Source organism: Fundulus heteroclitus, chromosome 18, assembly GCF_011125445.2.
Source record: "Fundulus heteroclitus isolate FHET01 chromosome 18, MU-UCD_Fhet_4.1, whole genome shotgun sequence".
NCBI lineage: Eukaryota > Metazoa > Chordata > Actinopteri > Cyprinodontiformes > Fundulidae > Fundulus > Fundulus heteroclitus.
The window spans coordinates 25,111,127-25,133,107 of NC_046378.1; the positions used below are offsets into that span (position 1 = coordinate 25,111,127).

The window sequence follows — 21,981 nt, forward strand, 5'->3', positions numbered from 1 at the left end:
CAACATTAAAGCAGCGCATTGAGATGAGACACGTGTGTACCTCTGCTGATATTCACAATGCAACAGGGTCTCAGAGAAATATGTTTTGAAATTATGTAAAGCTATAGTTCTTTTATGCAGGTGAAAACTAAGCAAGTTATCGTTTTCATACATATCACTTTTATTCGTTTTTGATTCACCTGCAGTAAGTTGGTTATTACATGGCGTTCTGCTTAAGCGATGTCGGCTCCTGCAGGCAATGCAAATTCTGTGTAAACCCAACTATGCCACTCGGCACATGCCATGTCTCGTGGTCCTGCGGTCGTTCCCTTCAGCTGAGCAAGTTTCCACCAAAACATTGCTTGTTCATTTTTGGCTGACTGCTGGAAACACCGGCCTGAGACAGATGTAACTGGCGTCTTTATGCCCACAACAGGTGCTTAGGAGGCAATGAACCGAGGCAATAAAATCAACCACTGGTGTTTCCGCTTGTTTTCAAATGGCCTTTTTACTGTCACATCTGTGGCCCTGTGGCTCCCGGGAGAACTTTGCCACCTCTTTTACTTAACTGAAATACAAATACTGCTCTCTAAAATGACTTGTTTAAAAATGGTTGCATATTTAAATGGATGAATTTAGTACCGTACTGGAAAAAAAATTCTTTACAAAACATTTTAATTGAGGCAGAGTCCACTTTTATCTATCTGCTCCAGGCCTGTCCAATACAGATTTACTCATTTAAGGGGAATTGCAAAAGTAGTCACACCCCATTTTAATCACATTACATCCACCGGTGTCTTTTTTTTTTTTTTTTTTTTTATAGGACTTAGTTGATCAATCAGCACAAAGTACCAAATTGTGCAAATATGCTTGGTTTCCAGTAATCTATTTTGTTGCGCAGGACTGTTAGCTGTCTCCCAACCAAGCTCTGGCACTCTGGCTCCTCCAGAGTGACCATGGACCTCTTGACTGCTTCTGGGTATTGCTCTCCTTGCTCTCAAAGTTATCCCTAGAGCTGGACGATATAGAAAAAAAACATATAGATGAAATTGAGATCATATTAATCTATATCAGTAATTATCAAAAAATTCAAAACATATATTTTAAGTACAGCCCTGGCCATTTTATGCTGTTGCTTAATGGTCTATTTTCAAATAAAGAACACTGAATTCTAACAAAGCCCTTTGTTCAACCAACCTTTTTTTTTTTTTACCAAAACTGTAAGTCATAAAAAAGGAAAAGATAACACATGCTCTCTCAACTCTTTGAAGCTAGAAGGAGTTTAGCTGGGTCTGTGTTTATAATTGGTTGAGAGGATGTAAAGACTGTAGTATGATATGGCTATGCAATAGGCTAGAATACAAAAGTAAGGAAAAGTTTTATATTGAACTTTTTATTGACCCTTCTTTTTCTATTGAACTATGTCTATTGATTGATATATATTGTTATTGAATTATCATCCAGCCCTAGTTGTCCCACACTCTCAGATATTGTTTTATAACCTAATCATCTTCATAAGCTTTTTCCTGAAACATCTGCTGTATGCTTTGGTCTTCATGATGCTATTTCTTCAGTAATGTCGACAACAAACTGCTGAGTTCTTCTTGGAATAGCTGAATTTATTCAGAAATTAAATTGCACACAGCTAGACTATACTAATTAAATGACTTCTGAAGGCAGTGAATTCCACCTGACTTTAGTGTAGGCTAAGTATAGATGCATACAACTATTCCAAAATAAATTTGTAAAAAATCTGTAGTTGCTGTAGGTTGCTGTAACAGGAAGAAATTGAAAAACTAATATATACACTTTTGTAGGGCATGGTAATGGGAGCTTTTATATTGTATGAAGAACATCCAACTCCTAAGTACAGTATGAAAACCTAGCACAAACATTAAGTTCAGGTTAGGCCTTTAAAAACAAAGTAAAGGCAGAACGACTCCGCTCTGGGAGCACTTGGTACCTTATTTCACCTTTTTGGATCCAGAGATAAAAAAAACGGATTGAGAATGCTTGGCGGATTAGCAGTACCAGACAAGGTTTGTGAGGGGAACTGGCTGATGAAAGGAAGCAAAAAACCTGAGTTTAGTTACCGGGGTGCAGTCCCTGCAGTCGCTCTTAAGGGGATTTTCAGGTGACAGGAATGTGTTCAGGATGAGTGTGAATGCTTCTTTTCCCTTACTCCCTTTAACTGCCAGAAACAAAGCATTTTTTTTATGGTTTCAAAGTTTCTTAAAGCCCAATTGTCTGCCTGGGTTCATAGTAGAGTATTGGTGTTTTAAGGGGAAGGTGAAAATTAAAGCATTGTTTTTGTAGGAAAACCTGTACTTTTTTTTTTTTTTTTTTTTTTATAAGAACAGGCGGTTTCACTCTTCAAAGTAGCTTCCATCTGCAAACAACGGTTAAGGGTTCCTTTTTAGTTCAGTTGCCAGCAGCATATTTTAAAAAGAGAAATCCAACTTTGAAGTTGTTTTTTACGAGGATTTTTTTTTTGTTTTGTGAAAAGGACACCCCCCCCCCTCCTCCTATTTAAAAAATACATATTGTCTGCTTTGTCAATGACTGCTATCTGTTGTCAGTGTTCTGCGGTGGTTACTTTAGTGCTCAGAGCTCTTATCGGCGCAGGGACAAATTTTCAATGTAACCATCAGTTCATTTGAACCCTCACTCATGAAAACAGTTCTGCATCCTTCCTGCAGACATGCACTCCTCCTTTTTTTTTTTTCCTCTAAATTTCATCAGGTGCACTGATCCCACCTTTATCTTTGTGCTTTTTTTGCTTTATATGTGATTTTGTTTGTGCTTATATGCAGGTGTCCTTGAAAAGACGGTGGAGGGGGAGGCTGCTGCTCTCACCAAGGCTAAGACACTTTACAAGTCCTGCACAAATGAGAGTGAGTCAGCAGACAGATGTTAACAGACTACTCCCTTTTAAATCATCAGGTTTTTTTTTATACCGGTCTTTTTGTGTTGCTGTTGAAGGTTTTGTGTGTAGCCTTCAGTTTGTGTCCGCAAACTATTCGTCATACCCATTACAACTTTCATCCAGTTTAGAAGGAATAAACCTCAAATTGATTAGTAAATCTTAATTATGCATTTTCTGTATTTTTTTCTTTTCAATTAATGTTTAATTGTTGTATGCAAACTAATCCCAAATTTATCTTTGGCTTTTATCAATACTGCATTGAAGGTTTAATTGAGCTGAGAGGAGGAACTCCTTTGCTTGACATGCTGTCAGATGTCTTTGAGTGGCCCATGGCTGTCGACAACTGGGAGAATGACTATGGTATTGCATTACTTTTTTTTTTTTTTTTTTTCTTTTTGCCCCTCTGTGACATCACACTATAAATCACTTATGGTATTTCTTCCCTCATACTTCCTCCTTCCTCCAACCTTATTTCTTCAGGGAAAGCCTGGAGGTTAGAGGATGTCATTGCCAGGTTAAATGAGAAATATGGAACTCAACTCTTGGTTAACTTTTTCGTTGGCACCGATGACAGAGACTCTACTTCATATATCATCCATGTATGTATAAAATGTGTAGCTGGAAAATCCCTACTGGTGCATCTCAGTAAATTAGAACATGGTGAAAGTCAATTTATTTCAGTAATTCAATTCAAAAGTGACACCTGTATCATTTTTACACCCACAAAGATTAATTTAAAGGCTTCTTTTTACAGTCTGTTTTGATCATTTAAGCTTACAGTTGCTGAAACCCAAAAAAGCAGTTTCTCAGAAGATTTTGAATTTCACATGAGACTAATTAAAAAATATATTAAATATGTAAGGCACTGCACAATATATTCATTGAATACTTTGGACATTTGCTAAGCGCATCAGAAATATTGCATGCCTCTATACCATGGCACACTGACAATGTTGTGTTGGGAGCCAGGTTCAGCGTGGCTTAACACAAGGGATGCAACAACTGTAGTGCATGTACTGGATACTGTGTGTTAATTGAAGCACTAATTCCAGCCGCCGTACATGTCTTGTGAAATTCTTGAAGATTTTCTTCACAATCTTAAGGCTGTGACTGTCTTTGCTGCTTTTGTGCATTTTTCTGCCATATTTTCCTTCCTCTCAACTTTCCATATACCATATTATGTAATATGGGAACAGAGAAATTCCAATGTTATAAGTCTCTGAATTGAATTACTGAAATAAATTAACTTTTTTATCTATATGGGTTCACCATTGTCCCTTTATATTGAAACTTTATTATTTCGTTGACATTTTTTTGTCTTCTATTCTTTGCCAGTTTGACCAGCAAACCAGCCTTGGCCTCTTATCCCGAGATTACTATGCCTGTGATGGTCCCTATGCAGAGGTGTGCTGGAATGTTCAATAATTGTGTTTAACAAAGAGCAAAGAAATGTTTAATGTTGATTTGGCATACTGCCAGCTCATTCGATGAAAAGTTAAAAAGCTGCCATATGATGAAGAATCATTATTACAAATTTAATTTATTTGGGCATTTTCAATGAATGTATTTTCCAGGCATGTCGAGCTTATGAGCAGTTCATGACTGACCTGGCTAAGCTGATCCGCTCTGACCGGGGACTGAGAATCAACGAAACCCAAATAAGAGAAGAGGTGACCCGAGTTATAGACTTGGAGAGAGATATCGCCAATGTGAGCATACTTTTTATTCTTCCGGAGACCATCTTATTTTTGTTAAACCAAAGGATGATTTTACTTGTTTGTTTTTTTATGGGTCAGGATTACAGAGGAAGATATTTCAGAAGGACTTGGTTAAGTGAATACATTCAGCCAATAGGAAGGCACAGGCAGCTTGTTTGACAGCTTCTCTTCTGTGTTTTCAGCTCAGAACATCGCTCACTTATGAGTAGCTTGTGCCCCTGCTGTTTTTAGCTCCAGGGGAGAAGATATCTGCCAAGGCTGTCATGTAATACAGGATGTGCCACATTTATGTTATAGATCAAGAAATGCAGATTTAGACACAATTTAAGATGTTTTCTTCCTTCGGAAATTTAACCACAATTACAGATTTCAGCGAGTGAAAAGAAAAGTAACATGCTGGGCCGCAGAAAGCAGGCATGTCACAGGCACACCCTTATTTATATATAATATAAACGCATTTCACATGGCACAATTTTACTTTAAAGAAATTCGGAGAGTCCATTAAATATGTTGTGCTGGGTCTTTTTACTGCATGACCAGTTAGGGACTTAAACAGAGAGAGTCCATAACTGGGATGGAGAAATGCTCTTTTTTTTTTATATTTTGTAAATTCATGTTGAACCTTTGAATATAAAATTTTAGAACTTGTACTAGCTGCAAAACTGTGGACAATCAACTGCCCTAATTTTTTCACATTGCTCTTAAGCCATAAAGTTGCTAGTATCCAATAATTTGGAAATTGACACCTTTTTAGTAGCATTGCAGGCTTTAGGTTTTTTTCTTCCTCTGCCTCCTTGAGACAGCCCTTTGTTCTTGTTTTTGTAAGCTGTACATATTTTTGTAACATAACTGCAACCCAAACTTCTCTCTTTTCATTAAATATGCAGCAAATATCTAATATATATTAATAATTAAGACCTTCTTTTGAAACTGACATTGTCCTGTAAACTGCATTTTCTGACCGTTTTCACCCAAATAAATTCTGAATCATGGTAAGCCATAATTAAATCTCTGTACAGTTATCGAGACTTGAATAAATCTACATCCCATTAGTTCATCAGACTCAAGCTTTCAGAGTGCATACAATTTATTTTTGATGTGTAACTCGGGATCTTGCAGTTGGTGCTACACAAAATGTTTGCTGGAAACATTAAGCCGAGGCAGTTTCATTCCTACTGGGGCATAGGGCGAAATAAAGACAGGAGGGCATCCATTTTATTTCTTTGTCATTGGTTTTCAGCTATTATTTATCTTAGAACTGCTCTTAGCTCATTGTTGCTTATTGCTACAAGTACAATATTTCTCTAAAATGATTCACAATTGCAATCTTCTCAATTTCTTCAAAAGCCATAATTCTTGATTTTATTGCAGTGGCTGTTTGCCGTTTCAGGGAGTAGTCAGGGGAGTGAGACTGATAGATGGTGTGACTTTTACGCTTTTAACTCTTTCCATGCTGGGGCTGCGTGCACGACCTTGCCATAAAAAGCCTCACGTATCCATATGTTCTTCAGACTGAAATATTTATTGATAATTTTGTTCTTAAAGGCACTAATGTTATGAAACTACAGTCCTAGCTCCAATTTGTGATGTTAAATATTGTACAGACAGTCCTTTTTTCAAAGTGGCATCCTTCCTAGGCAGAAATAAAATGTATAAACATATCTAAGATGCCATTCCTGAAATGAGGATGTCATAAGATCCACACTAAAAGCATTTGAAGATCATTAAGGGTCTTGTTATGCAAATCTAAACCTAAACATCCTTAGTTTCTTTTCACAAGAAGCCTTTTAAATACCTGAATCATTGTACTTAAAACAGCTTTTTTTTTTAATTCATGTAATTTGGCTTGTAACTCGAAATATCGACAATATTCTATCATTTGGCATGATTACTGTAAATATTTGAAATTTACCTGTTTCTACCACCTACAACACTCATGTTTTTAAAGATTTCTGTAATTTTGACTTTAAAACTTATTCTATATTTTATAGTTGCTTCGTATACCCCACTTACTAGGGTCTAGGATTTCATTTTATTCAGTATTTCTTATTTTGTTTGTTAGAGCTTTTGTTCTGGGCAACCCCTGTGAGGACAATGACACTAACCTTCTGTGGTTTTTCACAAAACCTTTTTCTCTTTCCTTCATTCATGCTGTTTGTTTTTCACATCTGCTGTACACATGCAGCTAAAACTGTGGAATGACGAAATGGGGCCTTCATCATTTAAGGCTTAGGCTAATGCCTGGTTTTGCCTTAGTTAATCGACCATGGAAATTAAGGCCCACTTCTGTTTTGATGGACTTTTAGGTAATTCAGGTGAAGACCATAATTATTAAAGTATATTAACATACAGAAAGTCCACTAAGACACTACACAATTGTTTCTCTGCTGGTTTCTGAAACAAGCTTGTTAACCAATCTTACATCTGTGTTTTCCTGGAAATCAACAGGTTTATACCTCTGTTTTATGATTGCGGGCTGCTGGTATTGCCGGCGTGCTTTGCTTCCTTTCCACTCTGTGGCTCGCTCTTACAAGGCAGTTAAACCATTCAAGCTCTGACATTTACAGACCCAAGGCCTCCTGGGCTGCTAAACATGCTTTATGCTGCTGGAGCTGTACCGAAAGTGTGCACGTGTCAGAAAATACCAGGATTTTGATGGAGTTTTTAAAGTCCAGCCTTTTTTTTTTTTTTTTTTTTTTTCAGGCTACTGATACACCAGAGGATCGGAACAACCCAGTGTTGCTTTACAACAAAATGGAATTGGGGGAGCTAAACAGCAACTTCACACTTGAAATTGACTCACAGGTAAAACAAAATTTTTATTAGCATTTCTATTATCTAAACTTTGCCTTGCATGTCTCTTTTTAACTGTTTGTGTGTTTTGGCTCTCCCTGTAGGCGTTCAACTGGAGTTACTTCACAGCTAAGATAATGGACACAGTCAATATCAGCATTCCTGAGTCAGAGAAAATTATCAACTACTCCCCAAACTACTACAGAAGACTCAACTTTGTATTAGCCAAATACACAAAGAGGTGTGTGGGGTTATGCTAGTCAGAAATGGCTTTTTTCCAGAGGCATTCCTTACCTTTGCATTAACTGTGTGTTTGTGTCGAGGTGGAAGTCCAGGGATGCGGTCAGAAAAATCTGGTCATGCACTGCTGTTACTGTAGATACTTGCATGATCATGGCAATCTCTTTGACCTTGGTGTGTTTCCTATTTCAGGGATCTGCAGAACTACGTGGTTTGGCGGTTTGCTATGAACATGGTAGTGGGGTTGAGCCGAGCTTACAGAGACACCAGGAAAGCTTTCCGCAAGGTGCACCGCAATCACCCTGACATTTTGACTTGAAAAAATATTTTAATGAAGATCTTTTAATGTATTTACTTGGGCAGTCAAATGATTAAATGCGCAAACTAAATATCTCATCTAAGATATGATAGAAGAATAGGACATTTTGGGTTTTTCACAAACAAATGAACTTTCACAGAATTGCATGTGGGCCTTTTGCATTTTACATATTCATTAAATTGATATAACGCCAATTCACAACACATGTTAAGGCACTTTACAAAGTCAAATTCAATCAAATCATACAGAGTGGTCAAAAAGTTTCCCCATCTGGGGAAACCCAGCCAATTGCATTGAGTCGGCGGCAAGAAATCTTGCTGCCGAACCGTTTAGGGTGACACCGCATACGCGGTCATAAACAAAATTGAGATCTGCACATACCTGTATACACGGAGTCCTCCTCGAGTATGAGCGGACCTCTGGAGTGAAGTACACTCGAGTATGTGGGGGCCTTAAACCTATAACAGCATAACTACAGAGATGGCTCAGGATAACCTAAACCACTCGAACCATAAATTTTGTGAAAAAGGAAAGTTTGAAGCCTGGTCTTAAAAGTAGACAGGGTGTCTGCCTAATTGACGTAAACTGGGAGTTGGTTCCACAGGAGAGGAGTCTGATAACTAAAAGATCTGCCTCCCATTCTACTTTTAGAGACTCTAGGAACCACCAGTAGACCTGCAGTCTGAGAGTGAAGTGCTCTGTAAGGAACATACGGGGTAATCAGATCTCTCATATATGATGCAGCTTGATTATTAAGGGCTTTATATGTGAGGAGAATTTTTAATTATATTCTTGATATTCATGGTTCAGCCAGTTGCTAAGACAAACTGGTTAACATTTTTTGAATGTAAGGCAGACTGTTTTTTTTTTTCTCAAGAATATGACCTGTGACTGAAGAGGGTTATTGTCATGGAACTGTTGATGTAGGAGTTGCTTGATCAGTTGAATTGTGGGTAAAATGTTGGGAAGTGGGTTAAATAAAATTGTCGGTGGCAAATCCAGAAAATAATCATATTGCATTAAGGCATTCATTTTGACAGCCCTAGTATTTACCAATATCAAAAGCGACATTTTTTTAAATTGAGAGTGATTGTACTTACTGCTAGAGCCACAGTGGAATGAGTCAGATCAGTGGTCTGAAAATGCAGTCCATTGTGGCCAGACTCCCTAGAACTTGTAGCTGTATATCAGTGTCAACACATTTAAATTAAATAATTGGATCATTAGCATGACTCTGTTGTGTTTTGTTGCATTCTATGGCATATAAGTGAGCAATGATTTTCTAACCAATTTAGTTTTGCACTACTTTGTTTTCGCCTGTATCATAAAATCCCATTCAAATGCATTTAAACTTGGAGTTGTGAAATGACAATGTGAGAGTTCAAAGGATGTGAATATTCTTGGAAGACACTGTACTCTCATTTTTCTAAATTCTTGAGAGCTTTCTTCCATAACCCATCAGTTTCCCTTTATTCCACTTTCTGAAATGGAAACTGCAGTCATAGGGTTTCATGTTAGTATGAACAAAGTATAAAGTTTATCCTTGATTTACAATTTTTCTGCATCTCCTTACTTTCCCAATAGGCTCTGTCTGGTACGACGTCAGAGGTGGCTGTGTGGCGACAATGTGCACTGTATGTCAACAACAACATGGACAACTCTGTGGGACGGCTCTATGTGCAGGAGGCTTTCTCTGAAAAGAGCAAAGAGCTTGTAAGTAGAGGCTGAATTTGGACCTTGGATTATCAGATCAGAATAGCTCTATCAAGCAGCTTTCTCTTATATTGACAATCTGAACTTATGATACAAAAACAGAGTGGGTGTTTATGTATTCATATAAAGAAACGGAGCGTTTTAGAGACATCTGCGATTTTTGTCGCCTGTCTCGTGTCTGTGCCTCGGTGCTTGCTTGCATCCACTAAAAGCAGCTGAACAAGGTGTCCTCGTTAGCATGCTCACACCACCTACACTGTAAATCTCTGTATGTGTGTGTGCGTGTGCACAAGCTTTGCCACATTACTGTGTTTCGTGTATGAGTGACACTGCCATAACTCTTGAGCGTCTCTGATTCCATAAAGATGTTTGCCTACTCAGATCCCATTTCCCCACTGCGTGTGTGTGCGCCTGAGTTTGTGTGTTTTGGTTAAGTGAGAAATGACGCACAGCTGCTTTGAGCATCCAGCTACATATCTGCTTACCCATTTCCTCAAATGCATGACCCAGCATAAAGTGTGAGTTGACCAACAGCTGACACACGTACTTTAATAACAACCAACAAGTACGCTTCATGCCAGAAACTCTCAGAAGGAAGCGCTTCATGTTGACCAGAAAAAACTTTTTTTTCCTTTTTTTTTTTTTTGATGGAACCCCATTTTAAATATTTAAATATACAACATTTTTGACCACATTGCAGATTAAGCAATCTATGCTGCAACAAATTATTTTCTTTTGTAAATTCATAAGTAATGAGATTTATTTTTTTTCCCAGTTCGTGGCAGAAAGTAGATTGGGCAGTCTTACAGAGGAGGAAACCTCTAACCTATCTGCCATCCATCTTGTTATCAATGCTCAGATCATTGCCTGACTGTCTCCTTGTATATACCTAGTAATAAGATGTCAAGGGACATTCGGTCTACAGGCACATTAGGTGAATTAAGCACTTTAAGCCAGCGGGAAACGTTTTTCCGATTTACCTCTGGTTTAGGCTGGGCGGCGTTCTTGTTTGAAATGAATAGCAATACGTGGAAACTTTCACCATACAACGAAGCTGAACTTCATTGTATGGTGAATGAAGTTCACCATACAACGAAGCTGAACTTCATTGTATGGTGAATGAAGTTCACCATACAATGAAGTGGTTGTTTATTGTGAAATTTGGACAAATACTTTCATCCACACAATTCACGTTCTACAGTATACAATCTCTCAAAGGGTTTACTGAAAAATCTGTGTGGTTGCTCCCAGTTTGTGGCAAACCACAACTTTTTCTTAAGAGGTTGTGCAATGAGTAAACAAGGGGTCCATTGATGTGATATATGCAGTGATATATTTAAAGTTCAGCCCTGCAATTCGCTGATGACATTTTTGTCTGACCACTTATTTTCTCCAGCAGGTACCTATAAAGAAGAATCTTACAAGTACAACAGGTGTATGCTTAAGTTGTAGTTATAATTATTTTTAATCTGCAAAATCTCTTGAAATGACTTTGGGATGATATCAATACTCCAAAAAAAAAAAAAAGTGTTTGTGTTCAAATTGTACTGTTGGCAGATTAAATGGTATAGCCATGCTTGTAGCTGAGCTTACTGATCTTCAGTGGCCTTACAAATATATTCAGACCCTTTTTACATTGTCCACCACATTACAGCCACAAATAAAAAAAAAATCCACCTTAACTTCAATTAGATCGGACGGAGAGTATCCGTGAAAGACAGTTTTCAGGGGGCTTCATGATACAGTTTGTTAAACCAGATACTATTTACAAAAACAAGAGTAAAAGGCTGAACTCAAAAACATGCCACGGTTTTCAGATTGAGCAAAAACAAAAAAACAAAGCCATGCAATATTTTTTTTCACTTTATATTATAAGCTGGCACAAAAGGCAAAAATCATAAATTCAATAAAGCTCATTAATTAATTTAATTGTGTGTGTGTGTGGGGTGGGGGGGGGGTGTATGGAAGTCTGTATGTATTTTAGTTTATAGTTATCTCTGGATTATTGGAGAACCTCCAAAATACAATGTGGATAGAAATGTATTGATTTTCAGCAACTTTTCATTAACCATTTTCTAATTTGTTTTTTTATGTTGATGTCGTTTTAGTTCAATGATTTTAGTACGTATTTTTAGTTTTTGTCTAAAGTTGTACTTGAATCATTAGAAAACCAAGAAATTGTCCAATCTATTTCTATACATGAGATGTTAGAGCTATGATGTCAAAGCAGATGTCATTCATTTCAAATTAATTACACTATCTGTAAATGTGCCTTGGTCAGCAGACAAATGTGTTAAACTGAATTGTTCTCAGGTGTGAATGGGAGACCTAATTTTAATAAATGTATTCATAATGTGACATAGTGCGACTGAGAAGTTTTCTTATTTTTGATACAATTAGTTTATGGTTTGGAGCAATAGGAACAGCTGAGAAGATAACCTTTGATTATGCATTTCTTTGAATCTATCATTTTCATGTTACGACTTTGGCTCTCTCCTTTTGCATTGGGATATTAGATGGAGGAGATGATTAAAGATATTCGGGAAGTTTTTATCAGTAACCTCGATGACCTCACCTGGATGGATACAGAGACCAAAAAAGCAGCTGAAGAGAAGGTGTGAATTTGAACTGCAAGAATCGTTTTAAATGCATGTTTAAAACAACTTCTAAGGTTTTGTCTCATTTCTCGTTTTTTTTTTTCTGTCCAGGCCCGAGCTATTCGTGAACGCATTGGGTATTCTGAAAACATCATGGATGACGAATATCTAAACAATGAGTACAAAGATGTGAGTATTTATTTTGAAAAAATGCAAGTTATTAAACTTTTCACTGAATACTTGTAACAGAATATGCTTTAGGGAAGTCATATTTCCCACCCTCCGAAAACGTCTCTGAATTTTTGGCTTTAGTGAGTTTCTCTCGCGAATATAAGACCAAGTGTTGATGGCTTTCATCACTGCTAATCCTCCTGATTTTTCTGGCTGTGTCGGTGCTAGCTGAGCTACAGTGCAGAGGAGTACTTTGAAAACATCCTGCAGAATCTGGAGTATGTGCAGAAGAAACGCCTGCGGAAACTGCGAGTCAAAGTCAACAAGGAGGAGTAAGATTTCCTTTTGTGGGGGCGGTGGATTTAACAGCTTTACTCCAGATGTGTTGTAAATGAGAACTGCAGCGTTGGGTATTTAAATCACCTGTTTTTTTTAAGTGGCTTCATTTATGATCCTAGCAGAGTGACCCACTACAGTGTTTACCTAATTTATTCTTTGTACAGTGTGTTCACTTTCTCCCACGCAAACTCCCACACGCATTTAGAGTTCAGCTTTGAACAGCAGGGATCCATGCATTGACCTTGGTATTAAAAGCTGCATGTTAATTTTAATGTTTTTACTCAAGTGGGTTTCTTGATTTGCCTTAGTGCTCTTTTATAGTGCCCTCCCTCTCATTTTTCTCAAGGTGGGTAACTGGAGCTGCTGTTGTCAACGCCTTCTACTCATCTAGCAAAAACCAAATAGGTATCATTTAAGCACTGATGGCATATGGAGCCACGAAACCTGAAACCTAACCCATTTTGAACTTTAGAATCTTTGTTCTGTCTTTAGTGTTCCCTGCAGGTATCCTTCAGCCTCCTTTCTTCAGCAAAGGCCAAGCTAAATCTCTAAACTACGGTGGCATTGGCATGGTAATCGGTCACGAGATTACGCATGGCTTTGATGACAACGGTATGATTTTCCACTCAGTTGTTCTCCCTTCCAGTTTTGGCGGATTAGTCTTTGAGCAGATGTATTTCCCCCCTGTAAATGGCACTACTTTAGAAAAGTGCTTTGTTCCATCCTATTAAGGGTTTTCCCTCAGGATTCGTGTTTTTTTTTTTTTTTTTTTTTATACATTCTCTTGTACTTGACTTACATGTCAGTTAAAAACAATCTACCTCAGCAATGCCACATGCATTCTTATTGATATTTGCTCATAAATCAAATGAAAACAAATTTTTGGATATAAGGATGTTTACAATTACCGCAAATGATTCCATCATACCATTTTTACAGTTTAGTCAATTTTATGTAACACAGAAAGTGACCATAAGTTTCTTCTGGCTATTTGGATCATAGCATCACCCTTCCTCATACTCTGCTGCACCCTGCCTGTCAGCTGGCTGATAAAAGGCTGCAACATTTTTCAAATGTTTACAAGTACAAATTTGTCTGTTTTGAAATGCTTTACATTGCACAAACAGACAATAATGTCTTACATAGGCAATATAGTTTTAAAAGTACAAAAAAATATATCCTGTGCCATAATCTCTCACAAATTGGTACTAAATTTAACTGGTTTCTCTGCTTTTTTTTTTTTTTTTTCGTCTGTGTATCGAAATTAAAATGGTAAATTACATTTTACCTGTAGTAATGATAATTATTTTAGCAGTATAAATTTTCGATCCCCATTTCCTCCACATCTGTTCTGTTTCCCCTAGGCCGTAACTATGACAAGGATGGCGACCTAAAGGACTGGTGGACACCTGACTCCACTCACAGATTCCTGGAGCTTTCAAAGTGCATTGTTGACCAGTACAGCAACTTTTCCTGGGACCTGGCTAATGGATTACATGTACATTCACACAATCCCTGTTTCTTTTCTGACTTTTTTGTTTTTTCATCTTTTCGTCTAAAATTCTGATAAACCTCACTTTCATCAAATTTACTGGAATTCCCAATACCTATGCCAGCTCATCTGTCATTTTTCAATCTTTCCTCCTGTTTTGCAGTTTCATCTCCTCTCTCCTTTAGGTCTCTCTAATGTTTTGTGTTGACACACGAGCACTTCTCCTTTTATCCTTCCTTCTCTGTACTGCTCCTTTGAACAATGCTTCTTTTATTCTCTGGGTAATACATTCTTATAACCCAGAAAGCGATATCTGCAATTTGCAGAAAATATGGAGGGAAAACTTTCAGTCTCTTTCCCCCTTTTACACTCTGCACTTATGTTTTCTTTTAAGTTGAATGGTAACAACACCCTCGGGGAGAACATCGCTGACAATGGAGGGATTCGACAGGCCTACCAGGTAAAGAACCTTAAAGATGCTGTTTAAGCTAATGTTTTTTGCTTTACATACGTGACCTACTTCATATAATTTGCAAATGTTGATGACTAAAGTCAGTCTTTCTGGGTGTTGACTTGATTTTTAGGTTGTAGGATGGTCACAGTATGACTGCTTCTTCTGTGACTTCTTGAGTCAATAGAGGAACATTGACTAATCTAAAATCATTACGATTTTCAATTTTGTCTATCACCAAAAAGGGCCCCTCCCTCCCACCCCACCCAAACATGATTTAAATGTGATTTTAAAATAAATTGCAATTGTCTTAGCTTTTATGTAAAACACCAAACACATAAAAAATTGTGGTAAGATGCAGTTATGCTCAGCAACCGGTTCAAAATAAACACTTCTACTTGTGACCGTTATCTGACGTGTCTCAGCTGCTTCAGCCCAGACAATACACTGTTCAGTCATATCCTCAAAAATGTTATTTTTATTTTTTCCAATCCATGAGTGCAACAGATAAAAGTGCTACCAGGTTGCAGTGACATTGTTAGTTGTTAGGAACGAAGACTGAAATGCAATTTTCCTACTTTAATAAACAAACTCAATTAGTCAGGGTTAGGCCTGTGCAAATTCTCAGTAATCTGGGTCATTGCAAGTGCGAGCCGCCCAAATTGACAAAGGCTCCTGGATAGGTGTTGAAACATTTTCAGAAAGAACTGAGCAAATGTTGCCTCGGATCTAAGCCTATTTGCTGTAGTCAGGGTTAGTTCTTTTCAGCATTAATGAGTTGTTTAAAATTGGAGACAGAGGAATTATGTAACAATCTTTTTAAAAGGAATCTGCATTTTCAATGATTACTTGAGACCTTTTTGCAAGACGAACATATAAAAAATCAAGCTATACCAAATCCAGAAATAAGAAATTGGCTACAAAATGATCAGTTCATCAATATATAAATTATAGATTAATATCTAAAAATATTTCACGACTTCAATTTAAAACCCATATCTTCATATAAAGATGAAACTGTTTCTTTTATAACCAAAAGCTGTTAATGCAAACTTTAATATAGAAATGATACAAAGTTCATTTAATTTTTATTAAGACTTAAATTTTTTTCAATATGTGTAAAACATATCTTGTTTTTCTTGTAGGCATACAAGAACTACGTCAATCACCATGGAGAGGAGCCGCCACTGCCTGGGATTGACCTCTCGCATGATCAGCTCTTCTTCCTTAATTTTGCTCAGGTAATCAAACTAAAAAAAAAAAAATAGTTGGCAGATAACAAAGTTCAGATTCCAATGTATTTTAGTCTGTTGTTTTTCAGTTTTTTACTGATAGTTTACACCATCCTCCAGAGTAGCTTTACCCTAAGAGTAATTACTTGAAAGCTCTTTTTATCCTAATTCTATAATTGCAACCTGTTTTAATTTATACAACAACCTTCCTTAAAATGAATACATGTTGTTTGACAGATTCACAATGACACCCTGAGCATCTGAGTAAAATATCTACCTGTTAAATATGGCACATTTAAGCAATGGGGCAGAATGTCCAATTAAGGCAGGTCCTTTACAGTGACAATTTCTTTAAACAAAATTGCTGTAACAGTTGTGAGAAAATAATTCTCAGTGATTTATTTTAAATCAGAGGTTGAAGGAAGATTTAATATATAAAATATTCTATAACTTAATTGTTGTCGTAAGAGCTATATGATTTGCCTTATTGGCCCATTACTGTTTTACTCTTCCAAATGGGAAACATGACATTCTTGAAAGGCATTATTGAGTTGATTTTCATCCAAAAGTTTTGAAATGGCTACATTAAAAACTGTTGCTTTTGAAACTTGCCAAAAGCTAAAGTCAGACCAAGAATACATTTTTTTTTTAATACAACTGGAATGGTTAGCAAGCGGTTAGAGTGGGAAACCTGTCTTGCAGCTCTTAATGAGGATAAAGAATAGCCTCTTCAACGCTCAGTTCAGGACAATTCAAGTAATTATTTCGGAAAGAAAAACATGCCAGTGTGATTAAAGGAAACATCTTTTGCTTAAAAAAGCTTGTCTCTATGTATTTGAATGGCTCACTAAATTCTGCAAGTATATGTCTAATAAATGACATCCTGTATGTCTCTTTTTAAGGTGTGGTGTGGAACACATCGACCAGAGCAAGCGGTTAATTCCATTAAAGTAGATGTACACAGTCCAGGGAAATTCAGGTAATCAAACGTTTCTTTGCAGAAGTCAACCCTTGTATTTTATGATTTAAAGCTAAGCTTTAAAATGCTGTCCCCTCCGGCACTGCAAGTTCAGTCCCTAACACCAGTCTCCTTTGTAATTTCAGAGTACTGGGCTCCCTTCAGAATTTCCCAGAGTTTGCCAAAGCGTTCAATTGCAACAAAAGCAGCTATATGGTTCCTGACAACATTTGTCGTGTATGGTGATCTACAGACCTCTGGGATTTTTTTTTTTTGTTCCCTATTCCTACTCATAGGGTACCTGTCCCCTCTAACTGCTGGAGCACTCATAGAGGGCTACAGGGAGGTGGAAGCTTCCCTTAGTTCTTTACCGGATGGACCATGGCTGATGAATGGACACTGCAGTATGCACTTCCTCAAAGATGGCAGCATACAGTACCCTCATGGGCAGAAGAAGCACTGTCTCTAAAACTTTAATACTGTAGTTCAATAAATCAGCTCATTTAATCTTCTCCTCACTGGATACAATCACTCCTGTTTTTTTTTTTTGTTGTTGTTTTTTTTCCTTTCCCGTATGCTGATCTACGAGCCTGCCAGTTTTTGTTTGTGGGTGCATAAGCGAATGTGTTTCAGTCAAAATGCTTTACAAATAGTAGGCAATAGAGTGGCGGACAGAAAAAATGTGCTCAACCCACTCACACATTATTACGCCGCCTACCCACTCACATACATGCAACAGGGCCGAACCACTGTATTGTATGTGGGACTTGGCTGGAACTCTCATAAACCTCAGCTGTTTTCAGCCTTTGTCTAGTCTGCAAGGAGTTATGCTCTCTACAGTTTAGTCATCATGGACTGTTTGTTTACTTTGATTAAATATATTATAACAACATTTATTTTGTCCAATGGAAAAAATGGTATTTAATCATCATCTCATATTACAAAGTTCTGATCTGAGCAGTACCTATGTTGATGGTTGTTGACTGTGGTCTGCTATTTAATGGAATGAAGATTTACCAAAACTGTATTTTATTGCTTTTTTTCTATGACAGGTGGTAAATGACTAAGATGACAATCTACATATTCCAGACCTTTTCCATAAATTTTTCTGAGCCTTCTGTTTGTGTGAATGTCGTCTATTATGCTTTGTCAATTATCACTGCCTGCTGTTGGCCAAGCTAATTGGTATGCCTTATGATTGTTAAACCACAAGTGTGCATTTATGCGATCAAAGAATCTGAATATATATTAAAGAATAGTTTAACTTTTTACATTTCTGGTTTGATTTCTTTTTAAGTAGTACAAAAAAAAATCTACAACTGTCATACCTGGTTGTTAGCCGGCTGTTTAACTTAGTATTGGTAACATAAAACAAATTTTATGGTCCTCTTTAGAAGGAAACATATTACTAACTGCACCATGAGGTCCAGCTAACAAATGCATCCAAACTAAAATTTTGCTTTAAGATATGGATAGCAGCTTGCTGTGAATATATAAAAAGAAAATCATCTTCAATTATGCTAGGTTAGCATAGGTTAAGCTGTGTGAACCGGTTAGATGTTATGACCTAAAATCCTATGTTCAGTTTTTAAACTGATTTGAATGGTCTTAGTTCATCACAAGATTGCAGCTCCGTATTGGTGCAATTGTCAAACCTACAGTTTTCAAAGGGATTTTACACATAATTGACAAGAACATTTTTAATAACCTATTGCATGAATGCTCGAATGCTCAACCTAACTTTATCAGTAGATTGTGTGGTCAGTGGATTTCATCTTTACAGGTTTTCTGTCTTATTCTTTTTGTTAAAATGTAAGCATATCTATGATTCTGGGTTCCTAAATGTGGAAAACTTAGCCTTTTTCTATACATTAAAAATAATTACTATGAGTAAAGCACCATGATCATCCACCCTACTGTATACAACCGCTTTCATGACATTTCTTTACTATCTTGGTCACATTTGTTCAAGTTTTGGCTTTCTTTTCCACTGATCTTCTGGCTATCCTTTCTCATTTCTCTATTTGTAGGACGACAGATATACCTCAGTTGCCTGTATTTAGATACTTTATAATAAACTTATTGAGGAGCATTTTTTTTTTCTTTTGAAATAAATCTTTAAAAATACATGCAGTGTCTGTGACTTGTCTTATGTGGTTATTTCTGTGTTTTCTGAAGCAAACTTTAAAGTTACAGTTCAGATTTTTTTAAGTGGATTTCTAAGAACCTATCCTTTCAATAAGAGTTCTATTAACGGTCTGCCAGACTGATACAACCAGCAGCCACCACCAAAGTAAACTCGGTGTAGCAACAAAGCAACACATTTAAGCATCTCTTATAAAAGTGTATATACATCATGGAGAAAATGATGCAATAGCACTGCTGAATCCCAGATTTATAAAACAATTTAGTGATTTTAATTTCTCAAACCCATGTAACTAGCATTTAGCCTTCCACTGTGGTGAAGATCTTCCCATTCATTTACAAACAATGCAATTCAATTAAAAAAAAACATTTCCTATACCTTCTCACAATTTTATAAAAAATGTAACTGTAGCTTTAAAATATAAATCTGTTTTAAAAAAAAAATGCAGTTCCTTAAGTGCTGAAGGGACATTTTATTTTTAGAAGGCATCAAAACTAAAACATTGTACAGGTTAAAATGTGCAAATGTTTTTGACCTTATCCCAGAAATACCACTAGTAGCCTCTATCACAAATACTCATGCAAGAGGTTGCAAACCGTTTTGACAGTTTTCAAATGATGCATCTAACAATTTTATATGCAAATGTTACAATTTCTAAAAGGAAAGGAGAAGGGCATTTTTCAAAAAGGTAAAGCAATGTAAAATGTTACATTTTGGAGGGAAAATTGTCAGAGGGTTGCCAGTTATTCAATGGTATAAACTTTCCAGTCAAAACATTTTCTGAAATTTCATTTTTTTTAAATGGACATACAGCAAAGGTTCACAGGCCGGGACTTTAGCGGGCAGCCGATTTGAGGACTTGGGCCTCTGGACATAGGTTGTGTGCATTACCCTGTTTTAAGCAGAGATGAATAATTTTGTTTAATTCTATGCAATACTTTGAATTGTATTCAACTAAGCATTCAACACAAATGGCAAACGTAGTACATATTCATAAGGACAATGGTTCTCTATTTCTGTTGGATGAAAGGGAAGATTAAGCTAATAATGGATATGATAATGATGTCCTGAGAAGTGGAAGGTCAAAACTATGAGACAAACATAACGTAGGATGGGAATAATGAGTGGCAATGATAGAATGCAACTGAACTGCAAAACCAAGTATGAATGAATGAATGAACTGTGCACCAAAAGTAAGGGCCAATACACCCTTCACTATCCACCTGAGGACTTTTGAATTGGTTATTTCTGTTTAATTTCCTAACAGCAATAAGGCACATCACTTGGCAGGAACACAATCCACTTAAGGTATCTAGATGATGGGAAAGATTACTTGCTAAAAAATTCGAACCAAATGTTAAAATGAGGAAGAAAATGGATTTAAATTACTTTGAATGTGGCATGACCGCTGGTATTAGATGGCCAGGTTTGAGTAGTTCAGAAAACTGCTGATCCACTAATTTTCAGGCAAAACCATACCTCAGGTTCACAGAGAATTCTCCAAAAAAGAGAAAAAAAACGGAGCTGGAGAAGAGTAGTGTTGCGGCCCTGATTCATTTTTGGCTGAGGGATTGGGTGGGAAGCCTTCTGCAGGTGCTGGTGGTTGGTTTGGTTGTTACCTTCTTGTTGAGAGCTCTTGGCAATATGTTACCCTGCAATTTTGGTCCCTTACTACTTTCACACCGCAGCCTTCCTGACTATAACAGCTGGTTAGTTTACTTTATAAAGAAACTCAAATCCTCTAAAACAGGTGTCTTAAACCTGACAATGAATCCACTTTACTTCAATGGCCTCCACAGTAATTAGATTTCAATCCTGCACAGCACATTTGAAATGTTTAGGAATGGGATGGTCCCATAATGGATGTGCGGTTCACCAATTTGGCTTGCCTGCTGATGAATCTTCAAGGTATTTTCCTGTCAGTTTATAGAAATTATGGCCAGAAGAATTAAGGTGGCTCTGAAGGCAAAAGGGGGTTTAACCTTTTACATACAAGGTGTATTCCTGATAAAGTGGCTGGTGAGATTAAATTTGAACAGATTACTAGATTGACTAAAACAATGTTATAAACACAAACACACTCCAAACCTATCTGTAAGAGATGACTATTACTCCAACATTTGTACACTGAATTCTACCATGAAAGATATGCAGCAGGCTGAATGTCTAACCTTTGGACCTAGTTCCTGCATTATAACAGTTTAACAAAACAGTGTGTGAAAACATTTCCACATCTCAAACTACTTCAGGCATTGTTGTAAGCTAATTATCTATTGGGATACTCTGAAATGTCCCCCTTTGCTCCTGCTGTTTGAAAGCACTTTGGCAGATAACTGAAAATTCACACCACCCACTCCTCGTGCTTTCACCCTCCCTGTCATTAGTAGCTATGCTAGTTACCCTAGCAGCTAACATTACAACACCTCAGCATGTTCCTGGGAGGCTCAACTGTTGAATGTTGCAGACTGCTCAGGTCTCGTTCCAAAATAACAGAGCAGGGAGGTAATTTAACCCTAATGGAAATAAGAAACCTATTTTTGAAATTTACAGCCAAAAGTAAAAAAACAAACAACATAGGCACTTAAAATCTTAAAGATCAATGACAACATTTTAAAGTCACTCATGCCAGACCTTCTTTGTTTTTCCTCACATTACATAGTTTTACTCCCTCCTGTTGCCCTGCTGTCATAAAATCACTGCATTGGATTGTTGCCCTTTGGATGACCCTAACTGAGTGTCCAGTGGTATGTGTTTGTGTCTTTGTATATGAGTGTGGTGGTAGTATAGAGGGAACAACATAAAGCCACTGGAATATGTGTGTGTTTGGCAATTCTATGGTGGTGTGTTGGAACCACAGACAGTTATTGGCCAAGAAGCTTGAGGAAAAGGAGTACCTAATATTATCTG

General features: G+C 37.1%; 1 protein-coding gene and 1 long non-coding RNA gene across 4 annotated transcripts in view; one reads left to right on the top strand and one right to left on the bottom strand.

Annotated features, from left to right (window-relative positions):
- LOC105932605 (neprilysin) overlaps positions 1–18,199 on the top strand; it is a 51,309-nt gene extending 33,110 nt beyond the window's left edge. For all 3 annotated transcript variants that reach the window (XM_012871836.3, XM_036149670.1, XM_036149672.1), the window contains 19 exons: positions 2,793–2,873; positions 3,170–3,265; positions 3,386–3,504; positions 4,241–4,309; positions 4,480–4,614; positions 7,327–7,428; positions 7,521–7,657; positions 7,849–7,942; positions 9,560–9,688; positions 12,205–12,303; positions 12,397–12,474; positions 12,685–12,788; positions 13,142–13,200; positions 13,288–13,407; positions 14,160–14,293; positions 14,682–14,747; positions 15,884–15,979; positions 16,873–16,949; positions 17,075–18,199. In XM_012871836.3, the coding sequence (XP_012727290.2) occupies positions 2,793–2,873; positions 3,170–3,265; positions 3,386–3,504; positions 4,241–4,309; positions 4,480–4,614; positions 7,327–7,428; positions 7,521–7,657; positions 7,849–7,942; positions 9,560–9,688; positions 12,205–12,303; positions 12,397–12,474; positions 12,685–12,788; positions 13,142–13,200; positions 13,288–13,407; positions 14,160–14,293; positions 14,682–14,747; positions 15,884–15,979; positions 16,873–16,949; positions 17,075–17,174 (1,895 nt within the window). In that variant the 3' untranslated portion in view covers positions 17,175–18,199. The remainder of the gene's footprint in view (positions 1–2,792; positions 2,874–3,169; positions 3,266–3,385; positions 3,505–4,240; positions 4,310–4,479; positions 4,615–7,326; positions 7,429–7,520; positions 7,658–7,848; positions 7,943–9,559; positions 9,689–12,204; positions 12,304–12,396; positions 12,475–12,684; positions 12,789–13,141; positions 13,201–13,287; positions 13,408–14,159; positions 14,294–14,681; positions 14,748–15,883; positions 15,980–16,872; positions 16,950–17,074) is intronic.
- Positions 778–7,842, bottom strand: LOC118566679. The gene is made up of 2 exons (XR_004933213.1): positions 7,711–7,842; positions 778–994 (listed from the first exon to the last, which is right to left on the bottom strand). It is a non-coding gene; the product is annotated as an uncharacterized LOC118566679 (long non-coding RNA).
- Positions 18,200–21,981: the final 3,782 nt, after the last annotated feature.